The sequence below is a fragment of the Panthera tigris genome, chromosome B3 (genome assembly GCF_018350195.1).
Source record: "Panthera tigris isolate Pti1 chromosome B3, P.tigris_Pti1_mat1.1, whole genome shotgun sequence".
NCBI classification, from domain to species: Eukaryota; Metazoa; Chordata; class Mammalia; order Carnivora; family Felidae; genus Panthera; species Panthera tigris.
In genome coordinates, this window is record NC_056665.1 from 46,075,637 (window position 1) to 46,099,270 (window position 23,634).

General features: G+C 45.7%; 1 protein-coding gene across 1 annotated transcript in view; it reads right to left on the reverse strand.

The window, feature by feature from the left end:
- LIPC (lipase C, hepatic type) overlaps positions 1-23,634 on the reverse strand; it is a 159,309-nt gene that overhangs the window by 21,092 nt on the left and 114,583 nt on the right. The window contains exons 3-6 of the mRNA XM_042988761.1: positions 9,306-9,493; positions 4,331-4,513; positions 3,447-3,564; positions 983-1,216 (exon numbers count right to left, since the gene is read on the reverse strand). Coding sequence (XP_042844695.1) covers positions 983-1,216; positions 3,447-3,564; positions 4,331-4,513; positions 9,306-9,493 — 723 coding nt within the window. The remainder of the gene's footprint in view (positions 1-982; positions 1,217-3,446; positions 3,565-4,330; positions 4,514-9,305; positions 9,494-23,634) is intronic.

Consider the following 23,634-nt stretch of genomic DNA (forward strand, 5'->3'; position numbering starts at 1 on the left):
TTCCCAGAAGGTTCTGTCAGGCGTGGGCGGGTGGAAGGCTGGGATGCCGGCCAAAATGAGATAATGTTGAGTGTGAAGGTCATTCTGATGCTGGAGAGGTGAAGGTGGTGATATAATCACAAGAGAGCATGTTCTCAGCTTGGTTTGGGATGACGGAGGTGGGAAGAAGGTACGCGGGGGTGGAGGTCTCCAGCTGGCTTAGTGTGAGTTGGCATGTTTTCATCAGGATGATATTTTATAATAATGAGAAATTTGGAATGCCTATGGAATGTATGAGTTTTGCTGACAGTTTTGTTCGTTAATCCTGTGCATGTTGTCAATGTGCATGTTCTTGGTTCAGTCTCAGATCTGAGAGAGAAGTGGGATCACAGCCCAGATCATGCCACAATCCAGTTCCTGCCCCAGTGTAAAGGAAGTGACAAATTAGAGCTGAACTTTGAATCCTAAGAATCCCAGGAAGGTCCTGTGGGACCAGCTAGATGAAACCTCATGAGAGTGGAAGAGGGGTACTGCCATGCCAGTCAGACCAAGGATCAAGAAGCTATGCTCGATTAAGTGCGTCCAGAATAGATAAAGTCCCCCGGGGTGAGGAAGCTTCTAGAGAAGGAGAAATAACCACAGGGGTCAGGACTCCACTTTCAGAAGGGGTAGTACCCCTGGAAAGACTTTGTTGCATACACTGGGTGGGGCTAAGAGGCAGGGATCCCTTCCTGGGGCTCCCCAGCCCACCGTCAGTACTTAGCTTCCAGTAACCACTGCCAGTTAAAAGTAGGGCCTCCTGGGGGGACACCAGCCCTTACCCACTCCCACAAGCCCTCTCTCCTAGTGGGTTTGGTGACCATATACCCTGGGCGCCGACCCTTGCTCAACGGTTCCCAGAGTCCCACAGAGCTGGAGATTCACTGGGTCTGGGGGCGGCATACAGGTGTGGGAGGTAGAAGCCAGTGCAGGCTAGTGCTCTCGGCCTGGCCCTCCTTCTCACCATTTAAGCCATGCTTGCTAATGTGTTTGTAGAGCTGTAGGAAGTGGCAGCCAGGTTGGAAGTAGCCCCCATTGGGGTAGAAGTCATAGTGTGCTATGGGCTGTTTGATGCCCACGCTCAGGCCCATGTGCTCCCGGGTAAAGGTGTGAATGGCGTCCACAAAATTGGCATCATCTGGTGAAAGACGGTCACTGGGCGAAGATCCCTCAAACAGAGGGCCCGCGGCATCCAGCCCTAACAGGAAAGCAACGGTAAGGGTTAGGTGGAAGCAAGGGGACACAAGGAGAATGCCCTTTTTAGTTTTTTGATGTTATTATACATTCACGAGCTAGCAGGAAGAAGAAAATCCTAGGGGATAAGCTTTCTCTAGAAAATCTTCCTATAACCTTTCGCAGTAAAACCACAGTAATTCATGGTGCCGAAAATTAGACACAGGCTGTGCGTTATCTAATGGGGAGAGAGGTCTGCTGGAACTATCCAGTGGTAGAAATAAGGTTATGAGGGAATGCTTGATTTATTTAAGCGAATCAATTTTAAGTACCTCTCAAGCTACTTTCAAGAGCATCTGTTTGCATACAAAAAAAAGCCCGCTGTGCTTATTGTAAGTAGTTCTAACCTACCCAACAAAGAAGGAGTTTATTTGCCTGTATGTTGTCAACAATTTCCCCAAATGAGCTGGCTTTTCTCCTACACCAGTGTCATTTCCTTGGAATGTCCAGAACAGCCTTGGGACATCACTGTTCCCCGGTGAAAATGTCATGAGCAAATAGGACGGCTCAAAGCTCTGGTCAAGTGACAGATGTGTGTGCATGAGACTAAGCGCAGCTCCTGGCTGACTGTAGTTGGGGAGTATTTATGCACTCAGAGTTTTTCCTCTGTCTTTTTTCCTTCACCTTCACTGCAAGGCCCTTTGATGTCCCACATCAGCCCTAGCTTCCATCCCTGTTGGGGGTGAAGGAATTGATAGGGGGCGGTGAGAGCGCCTGTCTCCAGCTCTCACCCATGGTTACAAATGAAAGATGTCTTGGTGTGATTTTATTCTGTTCTTCATGGGTATGAGTATGAGATGACAGCAGTGATTAGCTGTCCTGCCGCCTCTGACATGAGTGAGCCTGGCTAATAATGCCTGATGTGGCCCATGACACCAGCCAGAGTGGAGAGGGTGCTGGGGCCTGGGGTCACCTCCCTGCGGTTCTGACTTAGCCTTCGAGGCCTGGTTGCTTGGCAATGGTTCTCATTGGCCTTCTGTGGAAGGTCTGGTCACCCCCAGCCTATGGAGGGTTAAATCACAGAGGTGGGGCCATGAACAGTGGCCTGTGAAGCAGGGCTCCCCAGCAAGATAAAAAATAAATAAATAAAATAAGGGTGAGGAAGTGAGTTCTCATAATGACAAATTTCTTTCTTTTAAATGTCTGCCATTATCTTTTAACTTCTTCTTTGGTGAAGTGATGGGAATCATAGATGTCAGCTGCCAAAAATGTTCTGACTTGATAAAGTTAAAGGCCACAACAACGCTAGTCATCTCAAATTTCCTTTGAATTGTTTTAGCCTGTGAAGTATTATTGCTTTGACCTGCTAGGTCTTGAAGGATGAGTAGGAGTTTGGTAGCTAGACCAGGGCTGGGTGGGTAAGTGGTAGTAAAAAGTTCCAGGCAAAAAGAAAAGGACAGGCAAAAGCCCAGAAGCATAGGAGGCAATGGCATGTTTGTGAAGTGGAGAAAGACCTAGTGTCATGGACGCCTGGGACTACGGGGAGGGAACAGCTGGAGGGGAGGTCGGAGAACTCTGGGGCCTTGTTTGGGCTTTCTGAGTTTCGTCCTGTGGGTATCTGGGGGCCTTGGGGACTTGGTTAGGGAAATATCTGGTGAGACGTGTTCTTCAAAAACAGAACTGTGGGGCAGCATGGGGGATGAGGTTGGTGTCTATGATGCCTGGGGGGAAAGACCTTCTCACACAACCCCAGTTCTTTCTGGGTATCTGGGGCCGTTCCCAAGTGAGTGTAGAGCTCCCTGCCTCAGTCCAAATAGGTCCCAGAGTAAGACCCGTATGTTTCACAAACGTGGCTGATGTTACTGCACATTTCAGCCTGTGATTTTTTAACTTGCTCATATTGGGCTTTTTAAACTACAGGTTGAAAAACTCTTTGCTGGTAGAACAGTGTATAGAAAGCCTACTTTTTAGGTCCTATTTGGCATGACTACGAGAGGCACCTGTTGGAGGAGAGGCACCAGAAGTTGAGGCTGTAATTTATTCTGAATTCTCGAGGAACAGCAGTCTGTGACAGTGGTCATGTTTGACGCCCTGTAACCAGTCTTCCTGTGAACACCGGCGCCGCGTGAAGGAAGCTGGGGACCTGGTAATTACGGGACTGCTGTAGAAGCGGGTCCTGCACACGACCACCCCCGCCTCTCCCCCCGCCCCCCTCTCCCCGCCCCCCGTGGTTGTTAGTTATCAGGCACGGTTACCTGTAATTCTCCCGATCTTGTGCTTTCCGCCGATGTAACTGCCAGCGAATCCTGCGACATGTGCACCCAGGCTGTACCCAATTAGGTGTACATTGCTTCGAGAAAATTGAACAGATTCCTGGAAGACAGAGGCAAGATGGTTACAGGGGAGAGCTGCTGGACGGTAACCTTGTGTGGGTCCAGCTTGTTCTTGGCTCCCACCCTGTTCTTTGCGCTGGGTGGCAAATGAGGTGCTTAATTCATCCTTCAGACCCAAACTGGTTTCTCACCTTTTTTTTTTTTTAAGTTTATTCATTTTGAGAGAGAGAGAGCGCACAAGCAGGTGACGGGGAGAGAGAAGGAGACACAGAATCCAAAACAAGCTCTGTGCCGTGAGCTCAGAGCCCCACATGGGGCCTGAACTCACGAACTGTGAGATCATGACCTGAGCTGACATCAGATGCTTAACCGACTGAGCCACCTCGGCGCCCCTGGTTTCTCACTTTTGCTGGCTCCCACCTTTCAGTCTCAGCTACCTGGGACCCTGCCTGGTGATGCTGCCCCTCTGCCTGCCTTTATTAGCACCTTAATGCCTTGCACGGTGATCCTGTTCATTTGCGTGGGGTTTGATGGTGTTACAGGTATGTTTAGATCCCTCAGCACATCCTAGGGAGTGAGCATAAAAGAAACAGTGGATGGGAGAGAGGAAGATAGTTCTGCAAAATAGGGGTTTAAGCAAGGCATCTGAGGGAAACCTGATGTCCCATCTCCACCCCTGCCCTCCCATTTCTACAGGGTTAGCAGAGCGGTCCTCCCGCCTGGGCTGCTTGGAGACCAGCTTAATTCACTGACACTTACGGGAAGGGAGAGGAAGGGAGGGAAGGGGAGGTCGGGGCAGGGCTCACCTCCAGCCACCGGATGAGAGCGGCCACCTCGAGGCCCACGAGGCGGGTGTTGTGGACAGCCATGGTGTAGTGGTGGTAGGCCAGGGTGAGCCAGTCCGCCAGCCCCACGTTCACTGGCTGGGCCAGCCCAGACTTCAGTGCAGCAACCATCTGCCAGATCCAGTCTTCCAGAAAGCCATCCACCTGCACGTGGGCCCACAGAGTAGTCAGTGTAACCGGGAGGGGCCCACAGAGTAGTCAGTGTAACCGGGAGAGGCCAGAGGGGCCTCTTCTTTCTCTCGCTTCACTTTTTAAATTCTCCAGGTCTTGGCTAACTAATGCTGGATCCTTCTTTCCAGAAAACAAGGCTTCGGGGTGGGGGGAGGGAGGGGTCTCTCGACCTTGGCACTACTGACATTTTGGGCCAGATCCTTCTTCTTGTGGGGGCTGTCCTGTGCGTTGTAGCATATCCAGCAGCATCTCTGGTCTCTGCCACATAGGTGCCAGCAGTACCCTTCCCGCCAAGCTGTGAAAACCAACAATGTCTCCAGGCTTTGCCAAGTGTCCCCTGGGGGCTACCCCTGGCCTCCAACTGAGAGCTGTTCTCTTAATGTGTCCCTATTTTAAGAGTTGCTGAGCCTTAAAATCATGGAAAAGTCTGTGTAACCAGGTGCTAAAGCTGACCTATCCTTTGAGCATCAGCTCTGGTACCTTCGGCTCCAGGAGGGAAGCCTGCTGGGCCATGGCCACAGCCACGGCTCTGAATCCCAGCTCCTTTGCTCTCCTCTGGCCCACTCATTTGCTCGCTTTCGAGGGAATAAAGCACCATGGGCTGGAGCATGGCAGGAGCTCAATACCCGTTTATGGAGAAACTTTCTGTGTATGCGCCTTGTTTGAGAACCAGCCTGCAGGGTACTCCTGACAGGCTCACAGAACAAAGACATTTGTGTTGCGCCTGCAAGGACAAATAGGAGTTCACTTACAAGAATAAGGGTGGGCTGGTGAGTGTGGGGCACGGCTGTCTAGGGTGGTCCAGGCAGAAGGAAGAGCACACAGAGTTGGGAAAGGGCCCCGCGGTGTGTTTAGGGAAAGAGTCTGGTGTGGCTCAAGACTAGACAGTGGGAGGCGAGGCTGCAGAACAATACTGATGACGCAGCAGGTCATTCCTAGGTCAGGTGGGTCCACTTACTCATGCTCACCCAGTGCTTTTCGTGTGCGTAGGGCACCTTGGGTTCAAATCCAGACTCTGTCAGTTACTAGCTGCGTGACCTTAGGCAAGTTAGTTAACTTTTCCATGCCTCAGTTTCCCCATCTGGAAATGGGGAAAATAATAGCGCTTTTTCCAGGATTGTCGTGAAGATGAAATCAGTTAATAGATGGAAAGCACTTAGAACGCCGCCTGGAATGTAGTAAGCACTCAGGAGATGTTAGTTACGCAGAGTTATTTAGTTATGCAGTTATGTTAATAGTTATTTACATACCGATGCAGCTGTTGTTGTTGTTATTACTAGTAGTAATAGATATATTCCCATCTAGATTTTAAGAATGAAGAGTGCATTCTGGTAAAAGACCCTGGTAAGAAAACCCTGCTATCTTCATGTAGCATTTTGTAAACAAGATACTTATTTAGTCATTAATTCAGTTAACAAATATTTTTGGAGCACCTTACATATAATGGATACTGTTCCGAAGGAGAAGAGGGAGAATACTGTAGGCAGAAAGCATAGCCTGAGCCAAGGCCAAGAGGAGAGAAATCACAGGAGAGTGGAAGGAGCTCCAAGCAGTTGAGTGTTGCTGGAGTCTAAGTGGGGCGCAGGGAAGGTGAGGGGGGCAGGAAGGGTGATGGGGGCAGGAGGAGTGAGGAGGGCAGGAAGAGTGAGGGGAGCAGAGAGGGTGAGGGTGGCAGGGAAAGTGAGGGGGGCAGAGAGGGTGATGGGGGCAGGGAGGGTGAGGGGCGCAGGAGGAGTGAGGAGGGCAGGAAGAGTGAGGGGGGAAGGGAAGGTGAGGGGGGCTGGGAGGGTGATGGGGGCAGGGGAAGTGAAGGGGGCAGGGAGGGTGAGGGGGGCAGGGAAGGTGAGGGGGGCAGGGAGGGTGAGGGGGGCAGGGAAGGTGAGGGGGGCAGGGAGGGTGAGGGGGGCAGGGAGTGTGTAGTGGGCAGGGTCAGAGGGAGAGCACCTGGAAGAAGCCCCAGCTGTGCTGCGTGCAGCTTTTGTGACTTGGTGGCTCTCAGCTCCAGCTTCTCCTCCACCCCTTCGCACATCTCTCCTCTGGATGCATTCCTTCCTTCCCACTTTCTCTCTGTTTTCTTGCAAGGAAAGTCTGTTTGGCTAAAGCAGCTGAAGAAATAGGATACTCTTCTCTACAGTGACTTGCCTCCTTCTAATCCATATCTTCCCGCAGGGTTCCCATTGGAGAGAGTCTGCTCTTTGGTTCCCTTTTTTTTTTTTCTTCTTTTTTTTTTTTCAACGTTTTTTTTTTTTTTTTTTTTTTTTTGGGAACAGAGAGAGACAGCATGAACGGGGGAGGGGCAGAGAGAGAGGGAGACACAGAATCGGAAACAGGCTCCAGGCTCCGAGCCATCAGCCCAGAGCCTGACGCGGGGCTCGAACTCACGGACCGCGAGATAGTGACCTGGCTGAAGTCGGACGCTTAACCGACTGCGCCACCCAGGCGCCCCTCTTTGGTTCCCTTTAAAAACATGTTTCATCTTAGCATTCTGCCCTCTGTTTTTCTTAAAGAAGCATGGATTGAGCTCCTACCCCAGCTGGAGAAAGCCACAGCTAGGAGTTTGCAGTGTGAAGCCTGCTGCAGAATCGGGGGGACCATTCAAACCCCTCTGACAAAGGCCCAGTGAACTGGGAGTCTTTGAGAGTGTGAACTTGGAGTGTGAGTGTTCTGGGTGAATTTGTGTCCACTGTTGGCTGTGTGACTATGGTAGCTGCTTTACCTCTCTGAGTGCATTTTCCTGATGTGAGAGATACTAACCCACCTAGTAGGGAGGTGTGGGGATTAAATGGGTTGATGTATAATGTAAAGAGTCTAACTTACGGTAAGGCTTCAATCTATGTTAGGTCTCTTCTTTAGCAGCAGGAAAACCCATCACCACCCTCACTGTGGACCCTGGGGTGTTAGGAACCTCCACTTCCTTAGGGTGGGAGCTCTTTGAATCCTATGGGGAAGCTGCTAGCAGGCTATAGTCACCACTCCTTTCCCCTGTAGCAATGGCAGCACCCCACCTCGTGGCTATACCCATGTGGCATCACCACGTGGTCTACCACGTGAGACCAGGAACAGGGTCTGTTTTGTTCATGGGGGCTGTGAGCCTGCACATAGCAGGCTCTCCTTGAATACATGTGGAAAGAGTGGCTGGTGGGTTGACGGGCTCCTTTTGTTCTCTATGGTAGGAGAGATGAGGGTTTCAAGAGTATTTTTTTTTCTTTTCCTTTCTTTCTTTCTTTCTTTCTTTCTTTCTTTCTTTCTTTCTTCTTTCCTTCCTTTCTCTTTCTTTCTTTCTTCCTTCCTTTCTCTTTCTTTCTTTCTTTCTTTCTTTCTTTCTTTCTCTCTTTCTTCCTTCCTTCCTTCCTTCTTTCCTTTCTCGTCCTTCCTTCCTTCCTTCCTTCCTTCCCTCCTTCCTTCCTTCCTTTCTCTTCTTTCTTCCTTCCTTCCTTCCTTCCTTCCTTCCTTCCTTCCTTCCTTCCTTCTTTCCTTTCTCTTCCTTCCTCTTTCTTTCTTCCTTTCTCTTCCTTCCTTCTTCTTTCTTTCTTTCTTTCTTTCTTTCTTTCTTTCTTTTCTTTTCTTTTCTTTTTTTTCTATTTCATGCTGAGTGAGGAGCCCAATGCAGGGCTCACGACTGTGAGATCATGACCTGAGCCAGGGTTAGACACTTAACTGACTGAGCCACCCAGGAGTCCCAAGAGTATTTTTCAACTAGAAGTCAGGGAAAGATTTCCAAGTCATGAAATAGACCCCCCAAATCTCTGGAGGTTTCAAGCTGTCAACTGAGCTTCAAATCGTGAGTTGTTGGGGAGCCAGGGAGGTACAATTTTGTCTGGGAGACAAGTCCTTGCTTAGTTTCAGTTCAGTCATTGCCTACAATATTCTTTCTCCCCCTTGTCCAGGATTTTCAGCATCCAAGAAGGGCTACATTTTCCTTAAGAGGCTGCATGTCTCAGTCACATTTCTACTTAGCTATGGCCAATGATTGTAACTGGAAGCATTTCACAGATGCTTCTGGGTAGCTAACCAAAAAAGTACCACTCTTTTATAGCAAAAGCCATTGGATTGTATACTTTAAATGGATGAGTTACATGGTATGTGAATTATATCTCAATAAAGCTGTTTAAAAAAAACCCCTACTCCTTGACTCCTTTGTGTACACCCTTTACTAATTGTGCTTCCTGGAATAAAGATGTGACGACTGGTGCTCTGGCTGCCATCTTGGATTATAAGGACAAATGCTACAGTCTAAGGGTGGCAGACTACTAAGCTGGAAATGAGCTAGGTCCCTGAGGACTTGGACTGCATACCTCCAGACTGTTGTGTGAAATAGGAACAAACTTCTGGTTTATTTGAACTATTGCCAATTGAGTTTCCGTTACTTGCACCTGTATTTAAACCTTACAGTTGCAACATTTCACTGGGAGACTATGTCTTCTGTGGCTTCCTACCTCCTCTTGTGAAACATGCAGATTCACTTGCATGGACTGCAATCACTTATGGGCCTTCATGTGCTGTGTGATTCTTTGAGCCGTATTTTATTATCTGAAATGTGGAGATAATTCTATTTTCCCTATCCTGCTCATTCATGGCATTGAGATAATCAATGAGATGCTGTGTGGGGAAGCACTTGGAAAATTAGAATGTGCTTTACATTTTATATTATGCATGAAGTTTTTATCACTGGTTTCCTATCTTTTTATTAAAATTGGACACATGAGGGAGAAAAAAACAGCAAATGTAAAAGCAGAGAGAAAAAAGGCATGTCAGCATTTCCTACCGACCACCCGTGGATTATCATCACCAGAGGCAGAGAGGAGTTGAAGCCACACTGCTGTAACGTGTCTGGGTGATTGAGCCGAATCTGACAGCCCTTATCCATTTCTTCTTGAAAAAGCAGGAATCTGATCTCTGTCTCCTGCGATGCTTTCTTTGTTTCAGCAGCTCTCGGTCTTCTTCCAAATGGCCCTGGAATATAAGATTGGAGACAGTATTTACCCTGGCATCTGTTCTGCTTCTGCCAGCTCTGGGACAGCCCAGAAGTTTCTAAAAGCACCAGCCAGCGGGGTTGCTGTGAGGTGCTAGAGGTAGGCACGAACTGCAGCTTCAGGGAACCCAAAAGAGCGTGTCCAGCAGAATGGCCATTTCTCTCCTGGGAGATGATGAAGGCTGACCGAGGAGAATCGAACACAGAGGTGGAGGGACCAGATCCTCCGTCCTGCCATCCTGGGGACTATGGGATCAGCCAGTCAGACAGTGGAGTAACTCAGAGACGCTAGGGATATGGAAGAGGCAGTTGTGGAAGATGAGTATTTCACCCCAAATCACACTGCCGGTAAGTGGTGGAGTCAGGATTTGAACCCACACCCTCTGATTCCAATTGCCTACATCCCTATGCTGCAGAAACCATGAATAGAGCACCTTTGTTAGATGACACTATGTATTTGCTCGTGTAGCTCAGCCTGTTGTCATTTGTAGTCAAATTATACTATGCAGACTTGCACAGACCAGGTAGGGTTGGGGCAGAGAGGATCTCAAAGGAGTGGCTGATTCTGCTTGATGGAAGGAGTAACATTCAGAGAAGACTTTTCAGGGAAAGTGATGCTGATCCTGCCTGGAAGGATGGACAAGGGCTTTTGGGGGGGGGGTGGGTGCATCGGTGGCGGGAGAGAGCAGGGCTTTCTGAGCTGGGGGAACAGAAGAGTTAGGGCTCAGAGGGTGGTACCTTGTGGGCACGAGGAAGAGGAAGACAAGGCTGGGCAGTTGGAATGTCCTGGGCCCTGGGATGCTGGGGAGTCTGGACTTGATGCCCTAGATGATAAGGCTGCTGCTAAGGAGTTTTTCAGTAGAAAAGGATAAATGTGTATCCATTTGGAATCTTTCAAAGACAGTGGAAGAATGAGATAGGCAGCGAAAGATTGTTTTCAAGATTTTACCTTCTGTTGTTTTTTCAAAATGCCTTCTAGTCTCTCTTTTAGGGGAGCCTAACCTTGATCTTGAGCCATTTTGGAGTTGTAGTGAGCAGTCACACAACTCTGTCAGGCAGCCCAACAGCTGTCAAGGCCGTGGTGTTGGCCAAAGACTGACGCCTCTGCTCAGGGGCTGGGAGAAGCCCGGGGAGGTGTTAGTTTCTCAGGTTGTGACAACAAGATGGGTGACATCTTTTCTGCCATGATTAAGGATCAGGCTGGGAGCTGGGGAAGGTTGCCCTCATCCTCCCTTCCAGCTCAGGGTGGGCTCTCCAGGACTGAGGGGCAGCCATAAGACCACACCAGCATTTTTGGTCAGTGAATTCAATTGAGTCCAATTACTAAGGATCCCGACCATTCATTCTGAGCATAAAGTCATTCAGGCTTCTCAGACATTAAGTCTTGGGCTTTTGGTTTCAGGGGACAGCAGGATAGAGAGATGATGAACCTAACAAAGTGCAAGGGGAGGTATTAATGAAACCAATTTTCCTACCCAAAGGTTATTAATTTGAAAGGTTATTAATTTCCTGCAAAGGGCAATGATTTTTCACTATGATGACAGAGTGAAATGCATCATATTTTATTAAAGGGAGATGTGAGTGAGACTGCAGTACTGCTCGGTGATAATTAAGAAAATGTCTGCCACCCGTTTGGCTTTCCCAAGCTTGGAGGCTGCTTGAACTTGTCCTCATCCTTGCCAGGGGGGTTCCCAGCTCATGCTCCCCATTTCACTGGCTGCACCGCCCTCCCGGTCTTCTAAGTAGAAGCTGAAGTGTCACCTTGATCCCCTACACCAGCCTTCCAGTCAATCTGAAGCTTTGGGTTCCCAAATATGCCTAGAATCCAGTTCTCTAGCTAAGGAGCACACTGTTTCTTGCTTGGTTGATTGCAACAGCCTCCCAACACCTCTCTCTCTCTCTCTCTCTCTGTTTGATCATGACATCATCTCTCACACTGCTTCTCAAAGAATCTTCCTAGAACAGGAATGACTATCATATCCATTAGTGACTTTGCGCTTCATAGTATTGTAGCCAAGGCCACCACCCAGTGATAATCCCTCGCTCCCCAGCTCCTCCCCTCCTGCTCCCCACTGCCAGTGGTTCCCTGCACCTCTGTACTCTCACAAACTCCCCCCTCCCCCATCTCTGCTGCTCCATGGTAAGCCCCGGACCATCCATTAAAATGGAACTCAGCCATCATACCCTCCAGGAAGCCTTCTCATCTAGTCAGAGATCATTACTTCCTCTTGCCGCCAGCACTGTATTGCATCTTTGATTCTAATGTGCTTGTCATGGGACCTGGTAATTTATTTGTTTAGGTGTGTGCTGTTTCCTCCACCAGGCTGTGAGCTCCCGGAGGGCAGTGCTGGTAGGTGCTCAATAAATGCTTACTGAATGATGCGGTATTCCATGCATCCAGGTCTCAGGTCAAAGGCTAAAGTTTGATTTGTCCGCCATGTATGCACTGGTACTAAATGTAACCAATTTTCTTGTACTTAGTGATGGAATAGTTATATCTTCCTTTGTTTCAGGATAGCTGACTCAAATGCTAAGAAAACTATAAATGAAAATAAAACGGGGATAGAAATAGTACCTATCTCATGAAGTTGTTACAAAGATTAAATAAGATATTTGTAAAGAGCTCAGAACAATGCCTGGCACATAATTAGCACCTATGTGAGGCTGTGTTGTTAAAATAAATACCAACTGGAGCATCCAGCATCCTGCATTTTTGATCTGTGAGATCCTTTCTTTCTGTGAAAACTTAGCCCAGTTGCCCTCTCAGGACCAATTCTGTCTTACGTGCATTTACTCTGGATTTGGCTGGAGAATAAGCTTGGCCGGGTGTCTAGGGCCTCAAGGCTCTTTGGGAGAGTCCTATGGAGAAACAGCTGTCAGAAGGAGAAGCCCTCAAACAACTGAACTGAACTGGCTTCTCCCTTTTCTTCCTGGCTTGGCTTTCTTTTGGCACGCATAGGAGTGAGGAAGTTATGTTGTATGTATGTGTATATTCAATCATTTATTTCCTCAACAAAAACTTATTAGCATATTTTATTATATTATGCCTTGGGCCCTGGCTAGGTACTCTTTGAAGGCACACAGGGCACCGCCTCTGTTTTTCAGGAGTCCCCAGTCTGGTGGGAGAGGCAAGTGTGAGAACCACTCATTGCATGTGGTTGCTGTAGGTGCTGCAGGGGAGGGGTGCCCTGAATAGGGGCTAGAGAAGATGTCCAGAGAAGATGAGGCATCATTTGAGTCTAGAAGGATGAAAGATGCTTTAGGAGCTCACATCTAGGACAAACTGCTGAAGAAAGTGAGACTCTGGTATCTAAAAAAAAAAAAAAAAAAAAAGATTTCGTGGAGGACATGAGTGTTGAAGGGCTGTTATGGAGAAGAGAGCCTAGAATTCTTTTATGCAACTCTAGGAGATAGAAATGGCATCAGTGAGTGGGTGTGACATGGCAGAAAATTTTAGACTTTAAGTAGTTTACAAAAATTTATAGTTGAAGAAATTGGGACAACGAGAAAATAAGGGCAGTAAAACAACAAAGACAGAAATGCTAATAGATTAGTACTCTAAAAGGCACACTGTGTGATCATGTAATGTTGCTGAAGATAGGCCACAGATTTTATTATGAGCTTCTTATTGGCCAAATTGGAGAGGGAAACAAGAGCAATTATAGGATTCATGGCGTCCAGTGGCTCACACATTTCTGGTCCTTGAGCCTGAGATGGTTTCCTTCTATGTTATTGTGAAAGGAGTCCACCGGGTGAGGCAGTGGCCACTGTCTTGAACACCATTCCTGCAAAATATGCAGTAGTAAGTTTTACGTGGTTGACTCTGAGAGTCATAGTGCCAAACAGCATTTGAGTCACAGCGAATCTCTGTGAGGCTCTTCGCTATATTGCAGCAGTTGTCTCTGGGACCGAGGGAAGCAGGGGCCACTTCAGGTAACATTTTGGGTAGCAGGAAGGGGTAGAGCTCCATAGCTTGAGTGTCTGAGTTTCCATGGGGGCAGAGTCTGATTGTCCCCTTCACAGAACACAGAGAATGCTGGTGCATTCTGGGCCGAGCCATGGCGTCAAGGATGCACTGCTATCACCCATACCCACATGTATACCAAAATGTTTCCCAGGCTCTAGCCACTCGTTGTAGCCAGCTCTTGACTGGGCACCTCTCCCAGTGGATCCTTTCGGTACTGCAAACCCAGTGTAGCCAAACTGAATTTATTTTCTTTCCTCTCAATCCATTTTTCTTCCTTTCTCTCTACATTTCCTACTATGATTCAAAACACCATTATTTGTCCATGCTATTGCTCAAGCTAGAAAACGGAGAGCTGTTCTAGAATGCTCTTGGGTCACCCAATACTGAGGACCCATCCTCAGGATTATCTTCTCTGTCCCTTGCCACTGGCCTAGTCTAGAGCTTCATGCAATTTTTTTTTTAATTGTGAAATTGTAATAGAGTCTTAACTTTTATTTGTAGAATTAATACAAACTCATTGTATATGCATAAATAATTTGAAAAATGCTGAAATGAGTAAAGAATCTCACTACTGAGAGAAAAACACAAGTAATGTTTGGAGTATTTCCTTCTAATCTTGTGGAGATATTCGTTCCATAGATATTTATTTGGAGTATCTAAAATCGAAATCATACGACGCAAATGGTTTCATATCCTTCTTCACCTGTCTTAATAATTTTCCTATAGCATTACAAATTCTTCAAAAACATGCTTTTGAGGAGTGCCTGGGTTATTCAGTCAGTTAAGCATCCGACTTTGGCTCAGGTCATGATCTCACAGTTTGTGAGTTCAAGCTCCTCATTGGGTTCTGTGCTGACGGCTCAGAGCCTAGAACCAGCTTTGGATTCTGTGTCTCCCTCTCTCTCTCTGCCCCTCCCCTGCTCATGCTCTGTCTCTCAAAAATAAATAAACATTAAAAGAAGAAAAAAACATGCTTTTGAAAAGTGGCATAGTTTGTGTACTTATTCCATTACTGTTGGACATTTAGGTTGTTTCGGTATTTTTTTTTTTATTACAAACAATGCTCTGATGACCATCTTTATACATAAATCTTTGTCTAGAAAATCTATGACTATTTTCTTAGTCTAGACTTTTGAAAGTAGAATCATTAGCTCCTTAGGTGTGATCTTGTTCATATATCTTTATATATGCATATATATTCAGACTGACTTTCTGCACTTTTTAAGCCACTATTTATTGAGTGTTTCCTCTGTGCCAGGCACTTTTCTAACAATCTTCTTTGCATTAACTCATGTAAACCTCACAGCAACTCTGTGAGCAAGTTGTGAGAACACACCATGATTCTGTTATGAGTGAGGAAATATGTTCCAATTGTATTTGATAGGAGTATCTCCTTCCCTGGGTGCGTCTTCTATAATTGTTATTTTCTCCTGTCTTTAGAAGAGATAAAGACACACCAGTGATAAGAACCTGGGGATGAGGCTATGGTTTTGAGAGACTATTAAAGGTAAACGGTGGAACCCTTTGAGGGAGTCAGCCCCTGTCACCTGGAAAGTGGATTGACGGACTAAGGAGCCTTGGGGTTGCCCTCTGCATGACAGCAAGTTCCTGGGGCAGCAGAACTTCCTCAAAATCAGTCAGAAGCAGAAGCTGGGTGCAGGCCATTGCATTTTCTAATATTAGATTCCTTGCAGCAAATGATTTCTCCATTCCTAAGTCAGTCCCCAGGTTTGAGGTTCCTAATGTTTCGTATAAGAACAAATTATTTCATTTTCTTTTGGGTAAGGACGTCATTAGGTGGTGACTGCAGGCAAATGAGCTGGCAGAGGAGAGAGCCACGGATTCTGCAGTAGAAGGCCTTGGTAGTAATCATTCTGTTTTCTGCCCGTGATCCTGGGCTGGGTGCTTCTGCTCAGTTCCAGGTTTGTTGAGGACCTCGTGTGACTAGTGCTGAGGACACAAGTGCATAATACAGAGGCCACAGGTATTAATATGCCTTTCACAGAGTTGTTTGTGAAATGTCTTCATGTTCATTTTTTAAATTGCTAAACTGTGTGTGTGTGTCATTTAATAAACTTTGTGACTTTGTTATTACACATTGCTGAAAATATTCTTAGACCTGGGACTAATGAGAGGGGTCCTCCGGAAGACCCCTCTGGAAACTTGTCCGACCGTGTCTTCTGTTGAGGATGGATGGAACCTACGAGAAAATTGTAGTCATAGCTCTTCCTGACTGCTGTGGTCATGCCTGTGATGTGTACATACACAACACTGACTTCAGAATTTCTAGCATGATGGTAGGATGGAAAAACTTGAATGAGAATTTAGTCATAGCTGGGTCTTTAGAGATTCAGCTCTTAGCTGTTGCTGATCTTTGGTGATAAGCAGATTGGGCCCATGGCTGTGATTAGGAATGCTTCTCTGACTCCCACCATCTTGAATTTTTCCCGTCGCCATTTTGCTGTGAAATAAGATGATGACATAAGGGATGGAAGGAAAGCTATTTTCACAAGTCTGATTTATTCTGTTTTCTTTGTCTACTTTGGCCTGATTTTGCTAGCCATCCTATAGCCTGAGACTACAATTCATTTCTACTTGGAGATTCCAGGGAAGAAAGTAACTCTAGGCTGAGTTTTCTTGCTGAAGATATTTTTTTTTCTTCCAGACTTTCTTCTTAAGTTGTACTCCTCTGCAACTCTGGCGAGAATCAGAACGAGTTTTTGTCTTTCAAAAAATCTGATTATGAAAGAGTATGCCATTCAGAAAAGTTTCCCATTTGTACTGGAATCCTCTGGAGGTAATGGTGCTTAATTCCTTAAAGTGGTTCCAAGGTCATGGTCACATTCTGCCCTGAACAGTTCAAGGTAGGGTGACCACCTGTCCTGTCAAACTAGAATGAGTTGGTCGTTCCAGTTCAAGGGCAACCGAGTGAATAAGTGGAAAGAGAAATGATAATAAAAATTGCCATCCTTGTTGATGATTATTCTGAGTTTTTAATTCAACATCCAGTGTGTGACGTACCTTCCTGCCTGGTCTTTCCTCCTGTGGTCCCCTGGCCTGACATGCTCAGCTGTTGTGTCCTATTTGACTAGTTAATATCATTCTTTCTCAAAGTCAAAATGCAATCTTCATTTCCTCAGGGAAAATCTCTCTGAGTTTCCTGACTTGGTCACATCTTCCTATTATTTGTCCTTTTAGGTAATTTCACAGTTATAATTTTCTAATTGAGCAGTCATTAGATAAATATCTATCTCCTATATTTGATGATAAGCTCCATGAAAGAAGAACCTAGGTCTGGTTTTGCTCATATTAAAACTTTATCCAGTAGACCAAGGGGCTGTGGAGTGTCGTGGCCAAGCATCCAGACTAGGAGCCACGTGGTTTGGGTTCAAGGTCCACTTCTGACATTTACTGCTTGTGTGACCTTGGTCAAATTTCTTAACCTCGCCATGCCTGAATTTTTTCATTGTATCATCTTTAAGATGGAGGTAATAATAGTACCTATATTAGAGAATTATTTGTTGAATTAGTATTAATACATTCTGTAATAGTGCCAGACATGTAGCATGTGCTATGTAAATGTTCACTATTATGAGTTTGCCATAAAAAAATGTTGAAGGAATGAAAATCATCTTGAAATGGATCACCGACCTAAATTTAGAAGCAAAACCCATAAAAATTCTAGAAGAAAACAGGAGAAAATCTTGATGACATTGAGGAAAGCAAAGTTTTTTTTGTTTTGTTTTTTGGACACCAAAACACAAATCATGAAAGAAAAATTTGATAAATTAAATACATCTGATCTTAGAAAGATTCCACTGAGCAAATGAAAAGCCAAGCCAGACTGGGAGAAAATATTCAAGATACATATATCTGACAATGGACTTTTATCCAGAATATGTAAAAAACACTTACAGTTCAAGCATAAAAAGACAAACAACCATTTATAAAATGGGCAAGAGGTTTAAGCGGCTACATCTTATAAAAAGATACACACATAGCATAGAAGCACACGAAAAGATGCTCAACATCATTATTCATGAGAGAAATGCAAATTTAAACCTCAACGAGGTACCACTTCTCCTCCTCTAAGATGGCTAAGATGAAAAAAGATGGACAGCATCAATTGTAGGTGAGGATGTGGAACAGCTAGAATTTTTCACGCATTGCTGGTGGGATTGCAAAACACTGCAGCCACTTTGGAAAATTGTTTGACAATTTCTTATAAAGGTAAATGTACCATAAGCTCATCAAGTCCAAGCCTCGGAGCTTACCCAAGAGAAATTCAAACATATGTCCACACAAAGATGCAAGAGTTTACAGCAGCTTTATTCACAGTAGCCCCCAACTATTAGCAACCCAAATCCCCATCAACTGGTAAATGAGTAAATATATACAGGAATCTACCACAATGGAATACCACTCAGCAATAAAAGGGAACAGATTTCTGATCCATGCAAGCACGTAGCATGGATGAACCTAAAATGCATTACACTAAGTGAAAGAGGCCGAACTTGAAAGGTTGCATACTGTGTGATTCCATTTATATCACATTCTGGAGAAGGCAAAGCTAGCCCTAGAGAGCTGACCAGCGGTTTCCAGGGGCCAGGGACAGAAAAGGCAAAAGGGAATCTTTTGGAGGGATTGAAACGTTCTGTATTTTATGATGATAATGGTCCCTTAAATATACGTTTAAAAAAAAATGTTGGAAAAATAAACTATAGCCTGCAATACTGTGGTTTCTCCACATTACTTAGGGTTCAGGCCGGGGCACTATAGGCTGAGCAGTAGGTTTTCTGTGTCAGTTACTTGTGCAGGACTGGGCTGGCCTGAGAAGGCAGGATATTTCTGAGTCCTCTGGGAGTTGGTGTCAATCTGCAGAGAGTGCTCCAGCCCTGACTTTGAACCAAATGATAGGATCAGGCTGGGACATGTCTAGCCCTCCAAGACTTGAGGAAGATTTGGCTTATCTAGAAGGCCCTTCCAAGTTCCTTTGGGCTAGGGATGACCAGGAGTGCCTGGGGAGACCATTCTTGGGAAACCAAATCATCTGGCCAGAGAAGGTTAGGGATGAAAGGGACTTGGAGACCATGCAGTGTCATGGCACCCAGCCTGGTTTCTGACTTTTAATTCTCTTTTAATTCTCTTTCTGTGCATGTCAAATAGCCTACATTTATTGAAGAGTAATTCATTTTCCTGTTCTTTTTAATAAGGGTATAGACAACACCATCAATTTACTCTTCTAGTCCTCTAGAGAGAATCAGTAGCTAGAATTCCAGCAAAAAGCAAAGAAACTCAACATTTAGTTGACTTGTGTTATACAATCTCTTTACAACTTGTTTGAAATAGCTCAGTGATGCTCTTTGCTGACCCCCAACCATTGCTCCCTAGGGACCAGTGACCAGAATGGCCTAGTCCAACTTCCTAATTTTGTAGTTGAAACTAGGACCCAGAGAGGCCAACAGACATGCCCCAAACTGTGAATCTGGTTAACAGCAGAATCAAAAGAACTCAGCTCTCCCAGCATTCCCAGCATCTTTCTACTGGGCTGGGGTTGAGAAGTCCCAACCCACAAACTGGACAGGCTTTTGGGACTCTGTTCCTGTCACTACTGTAAAGCTCAGAGGGCTCACATACCATGCCTCACAAAGGCTCATCTCACTAAGGGAGGCCCCTAGATGTCAATGAGAAAGTGTGTCTTAAGTTAAGAAGAGAGTTGCTAGGGCCTTGTATTGCCTGTGGGAAATGCCCCCAAATGATTGAGGTGACCCACGACCTCCTCGAACACCCGCCAGAACTGTTGTCTGCCAGCCTCAGCCTCAGACTCCATGTCTTTTCCTCCCATCACAGTGGATAACACTAGAATTCTTACACAGCCAAGAGACTGTGATGTAGGTGTGTGACCAGCGTCTGGCTGAGGTAAGCTGGCTAGGAGCTGGACAAGTCAAAGAGCAAGTCCTTCAACAGCTCTTGGAATGGTGGATCTTGGTTTAAAATCAGTTTTCTGAGTGCTGTTTTAATAGACAGATGAACTGAATGACGTTCTAATTTCAAAATTTGATTTGGCTGTATAATGACTATCTAACCCTTTATATATATATAATATTTATTGTCAAGTTAGCTAACATACAGTGTATACAGTGCGCTCTTGGTTTTGGGGGTAGATTCCCGTGATTACGATTAACTCTTGACTTTGAGCTTCATGTCCTCTTATCCCTGTCTGTCTTGACATGACCTACACAATTGCCAAGGAGGCTTACAAGGAACAGAAGGACAGGTCAAGGCAGACGAACTTAACTCTAATTATGGGGTTTAGGGCATGATCAGATGGTATCACAGTCAAGGGCTGTAGGAGCACTTGAGTCTTTTCCCAGCTCAGAGCCACCCACCTCACTGACATAAGCATCCTGGGAGCATTGGTGGGTGGGAATCCTGTATCTCCATTGGAGACTCAGGTGGTCTCTTCAAGTCTGGTTCTGCTTCTGTGCACTACTGATGGGCATACAAGTGGTCAACTTTTGTTTTTACTCTATGGCAGACACTCTGCTAAGCCTTTATTTTACTTTATACCTGCTGAGATCTCCAATGCCTCATCTACTCTCTTATTCTTAGCTCCAGAGAAAGGGCAGACCCAGGATGGCTTTTCCAAACAGACCTTGGGACAGTGGCTTGAATGGGAAAAGACAACACAAATCCTTCTCATCTAATTTAGCTTCCTAGTGGCACAGCTTTGGTGCTGATATTGAGGTGGGGGTACTCTGTTCACTCATTCATTCATTCATTCATTCCTCTTTCTATCACTTCCCGAGTGCCTGTTCTGTGCCAGGCATTTTCCCACAAATGAAAGTAGCTTTCAGCTAAATTTTTTCTGGAGCAAGTATCAGGTTTTCTTCCCTATTCTTTTAAAAAATATATTTGTTGCACAAAAGCAGAGTAATAGCAGAAAACAAAATTCAAAAAATATATACTCACATTCTTATCATCTTAATGGATTGACTTTTTATTTTCCTGTGTTTCTATTCTGTATCCAGAAGCAAATATATTTTTCATGTAACTGCACAAATATAATTGCTTTTTGCTCTTTTCATTTCCCATTATATAATAAACATCTCTCCATATTCCAACAGTGCTCATACTCATCATTTTTAAAGGCTGAGTAATATTCCACTGAGGGGATGTTTCATAATTTATGTATCCATTACCCTATCTGGGACAAGCAGTATGTTTCCAATTTTTTACCTTTATAAGCAGGGTTGCAATGAACTTGATGCAGAAAGCTTTTCCTTTCAGAGAATTATTTCTACTACAAGGAACTACCTGGCGTGGGATCACTTGGTTAAATGGTGAGATCATTTTGCTGACATGGGAGCTGAAGCAATTTTACAAGTAAGTTCCCCACAGGGTGTCAGCTACAATTATTACCAAGCCAGAGAACTGCATAAGACCTTGAATGTTCTCATTAAAGGTGATGATGGGGGCTGGGGAGTGGGTGTAATTGGTGAGGCAGGGTAAAAGCCTGTTTATGTGGCTATCATTTACTTTTTGCTAGTAACTCAGAACACCTTATTTTATCAAATCCTCATAACACCCCTACGAGTAAGTGCTATTCCAAACGGAAACAAGGTCTCAGAGAGGATAAGGATCTTGGCCAAGGTCACACAGGTGGTTGTTGGGCTGGGTCTCATGCCGAGGGTGGCTCCCTTGAGGTCCTGGAAGTCAGCCACCTGCTGAGACCCACAAACCTCCTTAGTGAGGCCTTCAGAACCCCACAGGACACATGCTGACCATGAGGCTGTGGAATCAGTCTTAGAGTTACACTCCGTGGTCATGTGTGTGGCTGTGTTGAACTGCATTTATGTGGCAGCTTTGAAGAAGGCCCAGAACCTGAATTGAGGGCATGTCACATGAGACAAGCAACTGAACATGTTCTTTTTTGGGTCCACTGCATCTGCTTTTATAGGTAACATGACTTTAGACACAGAATTGTTCAACTCATATTTGGCTATTGGTGTAACTGTGCATTGGAAGATCTCTGTGAGGTCCTAGTTTCCTGTTAACTTGTCCTTGTTGACCTTGAGCAAGTTATTTAACTTTCTGGGCCTCATTTTCCTCATCTGGAAAATGAAGGGTTTGGAGCAGCCAGCCCTAAGGTCTCCATGGTGGTTCAGTGAGACGTCCTCATCTCCTTTAGTCAGCTAGGCCAGGGTTCTAGACCTGGCTTTCCTCCCAGACCAGCTGGGCCTCAGTTTCCACCTCTGGAACACTGAGAGGTTGGGAGAAGCCCTAAGACTGTCCCATCTCTCAGTTGCAATGAGTAAAAGATGCCAGAGAGAAGAATGTGTGAAACCAGGTAAGAAGAAAAGTGAGAGCAAAGCAGCATGACCTGGGTCATGTTCCTAGCTGTGTTTCCCCCAGGAATGTGCCCTTCTCCCTGGCTGGAATCTGAACCTGATGCTTTGCAAAGGTAAACACTTGCAGCATGAGGAAAGCACTAAGCATTAACTTGGGCAAACAGCCCCAAGGTTATTCTTTCAGGCAAAGGTAAATCATAGGTGGGGAACGTGAGCTGAAGCACATGGGTTATGTTCTCTAGGGCAGGGGCTTGAGGGCAACCTGATGAAGGAATGAGCTTGACCTGATCCCTGAGCCTCCTTGGGGCTTTCCTGTGTTGTGGCCTAGAGCTGAGAGGGCCAGTCACTGGGTATGATCTTAGAGGCTGATGAACCACCATGGCCCATTTATTCATGCATTCATGCGTTCATTTTACCACACATTTAATGAGCACTCACTATGTGGCAGGGCTGGTTCTTAACGATGAAGATACAACAGTGAACAAGACAAACCATGCTTTCAAGAAGCTCATGTCTTATGGTGGAAGTAAGTGAGTAGACAATTGTTATGCGGCTTGGTAAGTGTTTTGATGGTGGAAGAATAGGAGAGGCACCTACCCAGCCATAGTGTGCCTGGGGTGAAGGCAGCCAGAGGAATCCCATTGGTAGGTAGTGTCACCAGTTACCCAGATACTCTTGGGGATTCCAATTAAGGGCTGGTCCTGAGGGGAGAGAAAGACTATGGAATGGGGAAGGAGGATGAGCCCACATGTGGCCAATGTGGTCACCTCTCTACTTCTAGAGCTGGAGGTCATGGCTGTAGACTGCACCCTGGGCCCTTCAGCTTTCCTGAGCCCTCATCTCCATTGAGGCTCCTCAGGCTGTGGGGTCTGCAGCACAGCTGTCCCCATTATGTGCATATTCATTTCCTGATGAAGAAATAAGGAGTGGTTCAGTGGTTGGCCCAAGGCCAACAGCTGGCTGAAAAAATCAAACCAGGCCCAGAATCTCATTTTTCGACCTCTCTCTCCATATATCTAAGTTCTGAGACTGTAAGACCTTTTGGCCATGTGCTTTTACCCTTGTTTCACTTTCCCTAAGATAGTTTTCTACACCCCTGTCTTCCCTTCCCTGCCTGTGTCTGGAGGCATAGCTCACTGCTGCTTGTCCCCATTAGATCACAGACATGGACTCCAACAATTTTTGGGGCACCACGGGAAGCGATGGTGGAGGCAGAGAGGTGCAGAGGGAAGGGCGTTGGCTTTGGAGGCAGCTGGCCCTGTATTTGATTCTCTATCAGTTATTAGTTGTGTGATCTTGAAAAGTTCAAGTTAACCTGTGGGAGCTTCCGTTTCCTTCTCTTAAATTGCCACCATGAATCTGAGACTTGGTGAAATGTCTACTATAGACATTCAATATACAGCTTCTCTTTCCTTTCAAAGCTTACCTAAGATCTCTTTTGTCTCATGACTTGACCCAGCAGAGTTCCTTCTGGATAAGTATTTGCAAAGATTTTTGCCAGCCTACTTAGCACCTTTCTGTGAATTCTGTTTACCTCTTTTAGGCAGAACATCACATGTCTTGGCAAGGATGCTCTGCCTTTGTGCCAAAAGGAGGCCCCTCTCTGGAGTGAGATAAACGTGTAAAGTGCCTCCCACATGCCTGGAATGTGGCAAGTTCTCAATGAATAGAGATGGCTATCATCCTATTGGCAGTAACAGAAGTAGTGATTGGTGTTGCTATTACAACATCTTGCTCTTTGAAGGGTCCTTCTACGCCTTGTCAGTAACTTAACATGAATAGATAGAATGTCAGATAGGATAAC